The 12,551-nt window shown below is 40.2% G+C and overlaps 1 protein-coding gene across 7 annotated transcripts in view; it reads right to left on the bottom strand.

The window, feature by feature from the left end:
- Positions 1-738: 738 nt before the first annotated feature.
- TBC1D31 (TBC1 domain family member 31) overlaps positions 739-12,551 on the bottom strand; it is a 60,358-nt gene continuing 48,545 nt past the window's right edge. For 6 of the 7 annotated variants that reach the window (XM_082859089.1, XM_082859090.1, XM_082859091.1 and 3 more), the window contains 5 exons: positions 12,350-12,490; positions 11,039-11,233; positions 10,088-10,211; positions 2,812-2,904; positions 739-1,078 (listed from right to left, as the gene is read on the bottom strand). In XM_082859089.1, coding sequence (XP_082715215.1) covers positions 945-1,078; positions 2,812-2,904; positions 10,088-10,211; positions 11,039-11,233; positions 12,350-12,490 — 687 coding nt within the window. In that variant the 3' untranslated portion in view covers positions 739-944. The remainder of the gene's footprint in view (positions 1,079-2,811; positions 2,905-10,087; positions 10,212-11,038; positions 11,234-12,349; positions 12,491-12,551) is intronic. The other variant, XM_082859094.1, reaches the window with a different exon arrangement.

Below are 12,551 nucleotides of genomic sequence, written 5' to 3'. Positions count from 1 at the left end.
GTTGTGGCATGCGGGCTCTAGAGCACAGGCTCAGCAGTTGTGGAGCACGGGCTTAGCCGCTCCGCGGCATGTGGGATCTTCCTGGACCAGGGCTCGAACCCGTGTCCCCTGAATTGGCAGGCGGATTCTTAACCACTGCACCATCAGGGAAGTCCTATAACGGGGTATTCTCTTAGGACTTCGGACAAAAGAGAGCATTTGGCTTACCATAAGGTTATCTTTGTGCCAAAACCAAAACAAAACACTCGTATGTACTGTGTGCTGTGTGCTAAGCACCATACCAGGAAAAGCACTATATCAGGAACTTCATATACATGATCTTATTTAATCTTTACATCAAAGACCACGTGCTGTTTCTACTCTCCCTTTAGAAATGGGTTCAGGGAAGTAATTTGCCAAGATGCTGAAGCCGGGAGCAGCCCTGTTGTGGCGCTGAGCCGGTGCCGTCAGGAGAAGAGCAGACAGCGGCCTGGGTGCTGTTGGTACGGTGGATCGCGGGCGAGGGGGGGACCAGCTGCTGGGGGCAGAGGGGCTGGCAGGTGGGCCTCTCCTCACTGCTCGCGCTCTGGCGCTGCTGCTGAGTGCTGGCTCAGTCCTGGCTGCACAGCTGCTGAGGTGGTGTCGTGTTCTTTATTTCTCCGTTCACCTTTAAAATAAAACCTCATCCACTAAAGTTCCTGAGGTTTATGCTGGTCCTTGAAACCTGAAAGGGCCTAATACAAAGCTTTAAAAGCTTCAAATTTTTTTTATTGTGAAAAGTACAATAAGCCATTTACAAGTCCCAAAGCACCAGAATTAAGGAGAACACATAATTTTTATACACACATATTTTTCATACAAAAGGTTGATCTTTATAGGAATTTAAAATAAATAATCTGAAAATCAGTGTCACTGATTGCAAAATAGGTATCTCGCTCTTTGACTCTCTCAAGGTGACCAGCCTCCTAAGTAGCCAAAAGATGAGGCGTTTGACATCTGTTTCGAGCCTGGGTGGCGAGTCTCTGGCGGAGATTTCTCACTCTCTCCATAAGATCCCATTCCATGGTGTCCCAATGTGTTTTTCTTTGGTTTAATGAAACTTGAAAACAAAATTTAAAATTAACAACAGTTAATTTTAGCAATGGTATAGTGTTTAAAGGTCAATACGTTGCAAAAAATCAATAATGAAATGAATATTCTAAAAACAAAACTTCTTAAACAAAAAGCCAAACATATTACCTGCCCATGTGGTTCCATTTACAAGTCAAATATTTATTCGTTGAATTGAATGAATGCTGTTAGAGAACTTATCTGCTTTTGGTTAGCTTTTTTTTGATTTGGGAATACAGATGACCTTTTAAATTAGGAAGAAAGCTTGTTTAAGAGAGAATTTGAGTTCTTTGCAATAGTAAGTTTCTTCACCATGGTGCTTATTGTAATGAGAAAATTCCAAGGTGCCAAAATTAATATTGTGAAATGTACACCATGACCACTTCTCCTAATGCTTAAATAAATAAGTCAAGTGCTTTTTATAGTGGCCAACGCAGGGAGAGTCCAGAATCAAGATTAGAGCATTACAGTGTGTCCAAGTGTAACAGTCATTTCACATTGATTTAGAGGGGCTAGTAAATACTGGAATTCAAAAAAGAAGCATCTTAAAAATATACTTCTCTGAAACTTAGTTACATATTCAAATAGCTTCAATTTCTGAAAACTGTTTTTCCCCCAAGGAATAAAACATTTATGCTTTTCTTATTTTGCTGCCAAATGAGAAACTTGCCAAATGTCCTCAACTGGATTTTGAAATTTAGAACTATCTAGTTAAAAAGTTCTGACGTGTCAGAATAGAGAACAGTTGAGAATCTCCTGTCCTTTCATTTGACTTACACATGACTTTTGGTTTAATTCACATCCTGACACAGAATTTAGAGATGCACATAAGAGTATGAGTTAGCAAGGATGTTTTACACAACACTGGAACTCATGACTTGTTACCAGGTATCTTTCTTATAAAGCTGGTCTTTTGGGGACATTATATACAAATCTGTTCTTCTAAAAGAACTCAAAACACACTGTTAAATTCTGCTTCACTTATATGACAGTTTTACTGAAAAAGTTGGTTGAAATAAAGTCTAACAGAGTTTCCAGTCCCCTCCCCTCCTTTTAAACACAAATCAAGTACTTTACTGGGGAAACTGTTAGCTCCTTTATGGGCTTAATGCTATGACTACATTTCTGTGAGATGTTTCCATCCCATCCCTTCCAGAAATAAACAAAAACCTCCAGTTAATCAAGTCAAGGGATCAAAAGGCAACTAATCACCATGGAGCCACCTGCCCTCAGCAGTTCTGAGCGAGCTGGCCCTGCAGTACATCCCAGGGCCCAGAGCAGACACATGTTTCCAATGGTTGCTGGAGGGAACTCAGCCCAGAATAAGAGCTGAGAAAATTCAAATATGTAATAGCTTTGAAAACTAATCCTGAGATTTTCTTTTCACGAGGATGTAAAAAATAGTCATGAATATCATTAATTTAGTTAGTGACGGACTTCTATTGGAGCCTCCAACTCTGTTTTGGGCAGCAGTGCTGGTGCTAGAGAAACAGTCGCACTAATGATATTTGGCAAGCTTTCCCTACTTGGGGTTCGAACTGACCCAGTTTTTCTCCCCAGCTGGAAACCTGAGAATCTTGCTGACTCCACTTTAGGATTTCCATGATCAATGCCCTGGGAAAATGGTCTCAACATGCTACAACTATAACTTAAGCCACAATCTTGCTTAAATATTGCTAAATCGAACATGACAGGAGACATCTTTCTTGTTTGTTGACTTACTCTGTGTCAAGGACTCCATTTCAGAAATGTCTTTTAACTGTGAGGATCTAGGCAAACAGCCTGAGGCGACCCATTCATCTTGGCACCTGGGCACTACGTTATAAAAGTGAAAAAACAGAGAGAATGTTTGGGAGTGGATAGAAAGCCATGATTAATTCCAGACGGTCCCTAGTGAATTAAAAGTGCCAAGGATAAAAAGCCCCTTAGTTTTCTCTTCTGGGAAGAATGCTGTCACCATTCAATAGGCAAGGGAAGTACAGTTAGTGAGAATTAAGAGCTGAGCTGAAGTTTTGGTAAAGTACTTTAAAAACACCTTTAGCTAAAACAAAAAGCCAACAAACTACTGAAAAATACAGGTGTTAGTACAGAGATCCCAAACATTTGTTGGGAGAGACGATTAAATGTGATTAGCGAACCTTCCTTGAGAACACCTGTGAGCTGATCACTACCAGCTTTAACCAGGCAAGGCATGACCACTATATACAGCAGACCAGAAGCAGCGACAGGCAAGTTTTGTTTTGTTTTTTTAAATATTTTTATTTTTATTATTTATTTTGGCTGGGCTGGGTCTTAGCTGCGGCACGTGGCATCTTTAGTTGCGGCATGTGGGATCTTTAGTTGCGGCATGCAGAGTCTTAGTTGCAGCATGCGGGATCTAGTTCCTGACCCGGGATGAAACCCTGCATTGGGAGCATGGAGTCTCACCCGCCGGACTACCAGGGACGTCCCAAGCGATAGGCAAGTTTTACCTGGACTTATTAGAGTAGGAAGCATGGCAGTGTTCCACACCTAACCAGTGCCACCTCCTATTTTTTTTTAACATCACTCCCCACTTCAAAATTTATACTCACCCTTCAGCTGTGTTTTTACTGTTTCCTAACTCCTACAGCTTTACATCCAATAAGACATCAGAGTCCTTTTGATTTTTTCATCCTAATGTCACTTAGGATGTCCCTTCCTTTCTACTCCCATCACCAGGATCCAAGCCTCCATGAGTCAGGCCCAGACTGCTCAGGTCACACTGACTCATGAAGATGATGCCTGCCTTTCACCTGGGCTCAAGAGCTTCAGCTACTGGGGGGTGTGTGTGTTTGTGTGTGTGTGTGTTTTGTGTTTTTTAAAATTAATTAATTTTTTAACATCTTTACTGGAGTATAATTGCTTTACAATTGTGTGTTAGTTTCTGCTTTATAACAAAGTGAATCAGCTATACATAGAGAAATATCTCCATACCTCCTCCCTCTTGTGTCTGCCTTCCACCGTCCCTATCCCACTCCTCTAGGTGGTCACAAAGCATCGAGCTGATCTCCCTGTGCTATGCGGCTGCTTCCCACTAGCTAGCTATTTTACATTTGGTAGTGTATCTATGTCCATGCCACTCTCTCACTTCGTCCCAGCTTACCCTTCCCCCTCCCCGTGTCCTATCCTGCCCCTAGGTTTTTCAGAACCATCTTTTTTTTTTTTTTTTTAGATTCCATACATATGTGTTCAGCTAATGGTTTTAACTCATCGTTTTAGCTCAATGAGTCATTAAGATAATGTGACTAATTACCAAATGGTTAATTTTGAACTGGTGTCAGGGAATGGAATATAAGAGGCATCTTAAAATATCTGAAGGGCTATCATGGTAGTAAGCATAATCTGCATTGCTCCAGAGAATAGCTTGTTTTTTTTTAATTGTAGTTGATTTACAATGTTGTGTTAGTTTCAGGTGTATGGAAAAGTGATTCACTTATGTATTCTTTTTCAGATTCTTTTGTATTCCAGCTTATTACAAGATACTGAATATAGTTATCTGTGCTATACAGTAAGTCCCTGTTGTTTATCTATTTTATATATAGTAGTGTGTATCTGTTAATCCCATACTCCTAATTTATCCCTCTCCCCCTTTTCCCCTTTGGTAACCACAAGTTTGTTTTCTATGTCTGTTTGTTTCATAAATAAGTTCATTTGTATCATTTTTAAAGATTCCACATATAAGTGACATCATATGATTCATCTTTCTCTGTCTGGCTTACTTCACTTAGTATTATAATCTCTAGGTCCATCCATGTTGCAAATGGCATTATTTCATTCTTTTTTAAGGCTGAGTAGTATTCCATTGTATATATGTATTACATCTTCTTTATCCATTCATTAGTTGATGGACATTTAGGTTGCTTGCATGTCTTGGCTATTGTGAATAGTGCTGTAATGAACATTAGGGTGCATGTATTTTTTCGAATTAGAGTTTTCATCTTTTCTGGATATATGCCCAGGAATGGAATTGCTGGGCCATATGGTAATTCTCTTTTTAGTTTTTTAAGGAACCTCCATACTGTTCTCCATAGTGCTGCACCAATCTACATTCCCACCAACAGTGTAGGAAGGTTCCCTTTTCTCTACACCTCCAGCATTTATTTGTAGACTTTTCTGATGGCCATTCTGACCAAAGAACAGTTTTTAATGAGACGGTTTACAAAAAGAAAAGCAGGTTCAGCTTTACATAAGGAAGGAGCAACTTTTAAATAAAATACTGGCAGAAAATGGAATGAGGTAACGCGCTCACCAGCTCTATTAGTGTTCTGGCATAGGCTGGATAACCACTATTGCAATGTTGCAGAGATGATTCACATATCAGATCCTTCCAAATCTGAGATCTCACAGTTCCTTGTCTCTCATCTGTCCTCCTATATCCCTCCTGCCCACGGCTATTGGGGAGGATGAATTAAATGCCGTCTTGTAAATATCACACAGCCAGTGGTTCCCCCCCTTTGCTTATAGCAACGTTTCAAACACTGCTGAGCAGATCCACCTGTGAAACTTTAAAACAAACATCTAGCTTTCCGGTTTTTTAAAAAAAATTATTTAATTTTGGCTGCACCGGGTCTTCGTTGCTGCACGCGGGCTTTCTCTAGCTGTGGCGAGCGGGGGCTACTCTTGGTTGCAGTGCATGGGCTTATCGCGGTGGCTTCTCTTGTTGTGGAGCACGGGCTCTAGGCACGTGGGCTTCAGTAGTTGTGGCGCACGGGCTTAGTTGCTCTGTGGCATGTGGGATCTTCCCGGACCAGGGATCAAACCCATGTCCCCTGCATTGGCAGGCGGATTCTTAACCACTGCGCCGCCAGGGAAGCCCTTTCCATTTTTTTTTAAATCTACAGAATTAAATGTGAGGTCCTGACTATGCATTTTTTTAAAAATTTGTAATGTATCAAAAGATTGCCAGTCACTGGCTAACTGTAACAAATTTGAGCATATAAATAGTACAGTAAAAAGTGAAAGTTCTTTTTCCTATACTTTTTTGCACTACAACTTGCTTTTTTCCTTCATTTAATGTATTTATTTTAAAGCCCCAAAAGTGATTCTTATTATTTAAAATTAGTATTTATTTACTGAAGTGGTATTAACTGTACCTCACAAAATTCGAAAGGAACAAAAAGGTCCAAACTAAATTTCCTTCCTTTCCCTAACCGCATTCCTTGCCCAGGAGGCAAGCCCTGTACTACCTTCCGCAGGCCATTCTGCTCTGCAGCCAGGCTGGTCAACAGGATGAAGCCCACTGCTCAGCCTGAAGGTCCCCATCACCTACATGCTTCAGTGATATCTTTAACCATTCTTGTACAGAAGCTCTCTGCTCCAGCTGGCCTAACCTGAATCACCATGACAGGCAAGTCTCTGCCACTGATTCATTACTTTTAACAAGTTCTGTCTCATGCAAGGAGTTCATGGAGGCGTTTGGTTGGGGAATCCACAAAAATGATTATGGGAAAGTGCTGTGTGTGTGTGTACGTGTATGTGCATGTTTCTGGGAGAGAGCCTCAGAGGGACCCACAGACTGTCAGTGGTTAGAAAATGGTGTAATATAACGTTAGACCTGTAACAAAATTAAAAATCGCCTAGTCTATAATCTTCTCATTTTACAAATGAGGAAACTGAAGACCAGTAAACATTTCTTAATAGGCACAAATGAAACACAAGTGGGTAAATAAACTAACCAGAGATACACAGCTTATTGACTCTGGCTAAGATTCTTTAAACTCTGTCTTCGTTTACCATGAGGCTGGAACCAGAACCTGGTGTTCCCGACATCCAGCCTGGGCTCCTGCACCACACCATGAAATCCTCCCTCCCTGAAATGTCCTCCAATTGCTCTAAGCTCTTCCCTTTCTTCAAGGCCCAGTCGCTTTAAAACCTGGTCCAGTGGCCCTACCTGGCAACCAGCATTTACGAATGTCATTAAAAAAATGTTTCACTGAGGTAATTCACATACCACAGAATTCACCCCTTTCAAGGGTACAGTTCAGTGTTTTTAGTATACTTAGAGTTGTATAATCATCACCACTAATTCTAGAACATTTTCATCATCCCCCAAATAAACGTCTTACCCACTAGTGGCCCACTCCCCTACCCCTCCCACCCACAAACCACTAACCCCCTTCTGCCTCTACAGGTTTGCCTATTCTGGGCATTTCATGAATAGAAGCATATTAACATGTGGCCTTTTGGTCTAGCTGCTTTAACTTAGCATAAGGTTTTCAAGGTTCATCCATTTTGTAGCATGAATCAGTAGTTAATTCCTTTTTATCACTAAGTAAGATTCCATTGTGTGGCTATACCATATTTTGTTTATCCACTCCTCATTTGATGGGTATTTGCGTTGTTTCTACTTTTGGGCTATTATGAATAATGATGCTGTGAGCATTCAATGTACAAGTTTTTGTAGGGATATGTTTTCAGTTCTCTTGTGTATATACCTAGGAGTGGAACTGCTGGGTCATACAGTCTCTCTACATTTAACCTTTTGAGGAACTGCCAGACTGTTTCCCAAAGTGGCTGTACCACGTCACATTCCCACCAGCACTGTTCCAATTCCTCTGATCCTTGCCCCCACTTGTTAATGGATTACATCCATGCTACTGATCGTGAAGTTGTATCTCACTGTATATCTATTTTTAATTTGAATGTTTTCTCATGGGGTTTTGATTTGTATTTCCCTAATGACTAATTTAAGCTGAACATCTTTTCATACGTGTATTGGTCATTGTATATCTTCTCTGGAGAACTGTCTGTTCAAATCCTTTGCCCATTAAAAATCTGGACTAATATAAGACATCACTCGCTATTCAGTTTAAGTTATGGGCCTAGGATCTTAGAAGCAGTGAGGGTCATCCACATTGTCCAGAAGGTTCTATTTTTTGGGAAACCATAAGAATTCCCCCCCATTGCTAATAAAGATTGACACTAGGCACAAATGTAAATACATGACCTGTCGTTGGCACACTCACCTGCTTCCTACTTCCTGGTGCCTCGCTTCTAGGCTGAGTGACAAACCAATGCTGAGCACTTGCAGTCAACATGCCGTTCTCCTAATTATAGCTGATTAGCCTCCAGTTTTAGGATTAAGTGACACGGATTTAATCTATACACCCTGATTAAGGCGATGATCAAATCCTTACACATTTGCCTTTTGAAAAATGAATGATTATTAACCAAACTATCTCTCATTGGTGAAATTTAGGAACGTCGAAAAAGCGTAGGTGGCCTGGGAGGAAGGCACCCTGGAGGCAGAAGGGCCACATGTAGGAAGACTACGGACGCAGGGAGCTTTTTGCAGTCTCTTTCCTTTTCCATTTCTAAATTCGTAGGTTCTCCAAGTCTCAAATTTCTTTTCTTTCTAATGTTGGGGTAAGTGTGACAGGGTTAGGGAGAAGTGGCAGCTCCAGTGGTTTGTGTCTTTTAATTTGTGACATTCTGCTCCCCACTTCCCCCAAGGGCTCCGGGCGCTATTTGGGACCTAAACCCAAAAGCGTGAGAGGTGATGAGGGCTTTCAAAAGTAGCCTAATTAAATGATGATAGCATCTAACCTCTATTTTTGCTTTTCAATCTGTGCACTACAAAAGTAATGACAAAGGTAATGCACAGAGCAGCATTAGTCGTAAAAGCCCAAAAGCGGACACAACCCAAATGTCTATCAATTGATGAGTGGATAAATAAAATGTGGAATACTCATACAATGGAATATTATTCTGCATTAAAAAGGAGTGAAGTACTGATATATGCTACAACATGGTTGAACCTCAAAGCATTATGCTAGTGAAAGAAGTCAGACACAAAGGACCGTGTAGCGTATGATTCCATGTATATGAAATTTCCTGAATAGGCAAATCTCCAGAAACGGGTAGATTAGTGGTTGCCAAGGGCTGGGGGGAGTAGCAGGAAATGAGGAGTGACTGCAAATGGCCATGGGGTGTATTTGGGGCTGTGAAAATGTTCTAAAATCGATCGTGGTGATGGCTGCACCACTCTGAATATACTTTTTAATATATGGTAACATAATACTGTTGAATTGTATATTTTTAATAGGTGAATGGTAGGGCATGTGAATTACATATCAGTAAGGCTGTTATTTTAAAAAGTAACACATAAACATTTTATAAAAGACTGAAACAATACAAGATATAGTAAGACAGAAGTTCCCTGTAAAGGTACTCTATTTTAGAATTTTAAATTATTATTATTATTTTGGCCATGCCATGGGGCCTGTGGGATCTTAGTTCCCCAACCAGGGATTGAACCCGGACCACGGCAGTGAAAGCGCTGAGTCCTAACCGCTGGATTGCCAGGGAATTTCCAAGAATTTTAAATTAAAAGTTTGATTTTTCATTGAATGCCACTGGTAAGCCTTGCACCAAAACCTAATGTTTGATTAGGTCCTATAATAAGTTTCCTTGTGTTACTTTAATAAACTGTTGTTCTGAGGACCAGCTATTGGCAAAGCACACATTTTTACTAAAATTAACTAGAAATAGCACTTTGGGAACAAATCATAGTCTAGTACATTAAGGGGATGCCAAGGACCGTGGAATAAAACAATTCTACAGGATGGCTGAGAAATTTTTCTTAATTGGAGCTTTTTTTTTTTTTTTTTTGCAGTAAGTGGGCCTCTCACTGTTGTGGCCTCTCCCGCTGCAGAGCACAGGCTCTGGACGTGCAGGCCCAGCGGCCATGGCTCACAGGCCCAGCCGCTCCGTGGCACGTGGGATCCTCCTGGACCGGGGCACAAACCCGCATCCCCTGCATCTGCAGGCGGACTCTCAACCGCTGCGCCACCAGGGAAGCCCGCTTTTTTTTTTTTTTTAAACAGCCCCACCTCCTCATCCCACCCTTTTAACTGAGCACTAATTTGACTAAAAGTGCCAAAATACATCTCAGGGATTTATCCATGATGAGAGACCACAGTGAATGAATGAAGGTGTTAACACCATGAAGGGAGAGAGAAGCATTCACGATGCTCACCTTTATGACACGGATGTTGAGCGTGTATCTCATTCTCCAGGAACCACCTTCTAGAGGCATCTGAAGGAGCAGCAGCTTTCTTTTCTGATTTCAAATGAAAGTCTTGTTCTTCAGCTTCCTCCCACTAAATACAAATAAATGAGAAAAAAATCACATAAATTTGTGCTAATGCAAGTTCCTATAGTGAAGTAGCCCCTTTTGTCTCCTCTACTTTATATTTCCAAGGCACGTAGGATTTATTTGGTATTAGGGAATCTGGGTGCCTGTCTTGGCTCAAGGCTGTTGAAGAACCTTGAAAGCAGAGGCACTTCTGACGTCCCTACTATTCAATTCCTCAGAGTGCCATACAGGCCCCAACTGTTACTGAAATAATTCATTTCAATACATTTCAGATCTCAAACCTTACGGGATTGAGTTTTTAAAATTAATGGATGGAAAGGTATCCATGAGAATGAAAGACATGCTCCAGGAAATAGTGCAGAAAGGTTGAAGGGGGCAGTTTTTCTGATGACCTTGGAGCCAGGAGGATACCAACCGTGGACTGCCCACCTCCAGACTTTTCATGTGAAAAAGAAAAATACTTCTATCTTGCTTATAGTTACTGTCATTTTGGTTTTTGTTACTAATAGCTACATATAATTCCTAACTGTTCAAAGTCTTTTACGTTGCTAGTATAAAAAATTAGGTAAATTAAAGTAGTAATATTATACAATCAGCTAGAACAAATCCACGAGGTTGGGAAGTTGAGACACTAATGTAACTGAGAAAGACACTCAGTCATTCTTAGGTGGCATCAACATTGGACTTCTCTGAGCACTACGTATTAAAATTAGATCATTTTTAAGATCTTTTCAAACACACATTATGTGGTTTGATGCTATTGCCATTTGATTATGTACTATTTCAAGATTTAAATGATTAATAACAAGAAGTTTATAACACCATTCTTACCTTTTTAGCTTCCCCCTCCATCACTGCATTTAATACTTCCATTTCTTTCTTTCTGTTTTTCCGAAGCAGTTTGGCTACTTCCTGGTAACATTCATTTCGGTGTAGATCATCGCATCTTTGTTTACGTAAAGCTTGAATTCGCCACTCAGTATTTAGACATGCTTGTTCAGCTTTTGCCAAATTTTCTTCAACTAACTAAGAACAATTCGTAAATTTCAGAAACAAGTTTAGACTACATAAAATACGGTATGTCCATTCAACGTATCCAAGCCTCCAGGACAGATGTTCACAACCCTGGTTGCATATTAGAATCATCTCAGTGTTTAAAACAAACTGATGTCCAGGCTCCACCACGTGTTTAAATCAAACTGATGTCCAGGCTCCACCACAAACCAACTAAATCAATCTCTTTATCAGCTGGATATTGGTACTTCTAGAAAGCTCTTCAAGTGGTTCTAATGTATAGCCAAGGTTGAGAACTTCTAGGCTAAGGGATGGGTGGAATTAAACAATTCCTATGTTTCAGTCCTTTGAAAAGGAGTCAGAAGAACCTATTTTTACAGACTGGACAAAAGCCTATAAGGACAAAAAAGGGGGGAGGGGATATTCTGGGGGGGAAGCCAAGGGACAGAACAGAAGGTAGGGAAATCTTACACCATTCCTGGCTTTTGGAACAGGGCCAGGCCCTGCCACAGACCCACTTACCATTTCGTTAAAGGGATAATTGACAAAGTTCTATGCTGAAGCCCTCAAATTCTATTTCCATTCATTTAAGCCAGCATTTCTGAAAGGATACTCCGCAAGAAATTCTATAAGATAAGTTTAAGAAACTTTCTTAAAGATTCACAATGTGCCATATCCTCAAACCTGGCATGGAAATACCTAACTTTAAGACAGCGTTTTCAATACGTGTCATCCCCATTTTATTTAATACTAGTTATTGATATTCTACAGAATACACTTTGGAAACGCTGGCTTATATACCAGGCAGAGACCTGATGTTTTGCAACTAATCCACTCAGGGATAATTTCGGAGACTTAACAATGGAGGGCACTAAAATTTATAAAGTTATTCCCTATGTATTTTCTTCCAAGTCTTGAAATTCTCTAAGAGTATAAAAGACACATGTATATGGCTGTCAGTGAAGTAAGTAGCCTCTAAATAAAATAATGTGAATTTCTAGGAACGTGATAACTGAAGCAAAGAAACAAATTAACTTTATAGAGTTCATTATTAAATTCCTTCTTTTAAAAGAATGGCAGATGGTAATTCCTCCTTCTATAGATACACTAAATTTATCATATTTTTACCTTCTGAGCTTTTTGGTTCTGAGTTTGATCTGTTCCTATCGGTCTATGAAACATGTGATCTTCAAGATCCACTTTTCGTTTATTGGCGTCTGCATCTTCTCTCATTTCTTTTGCAATAGCTTCTTGATTTCTAGTGAGATTCTGTTAAAGAAATCATTTAAAAAAAATCACCAATCCATATAATAATGATGTTAGAACACAA

This window comes from Leucopleurus acutus, assembly GCF_964270905.1.
Source record: "Leucopleurus acutus genome assembly, chromosome: 17".
Taxonomy (NCBI): Eukaryota; Metazoa; Chordata; class Mammalia; order Artiodactyla; family Delphinidae; genus Leucopleurus; species Leucopleurus acutus.
This window is presented reverse-complemented; position numbering and strand designations above follow the sequence as displayed.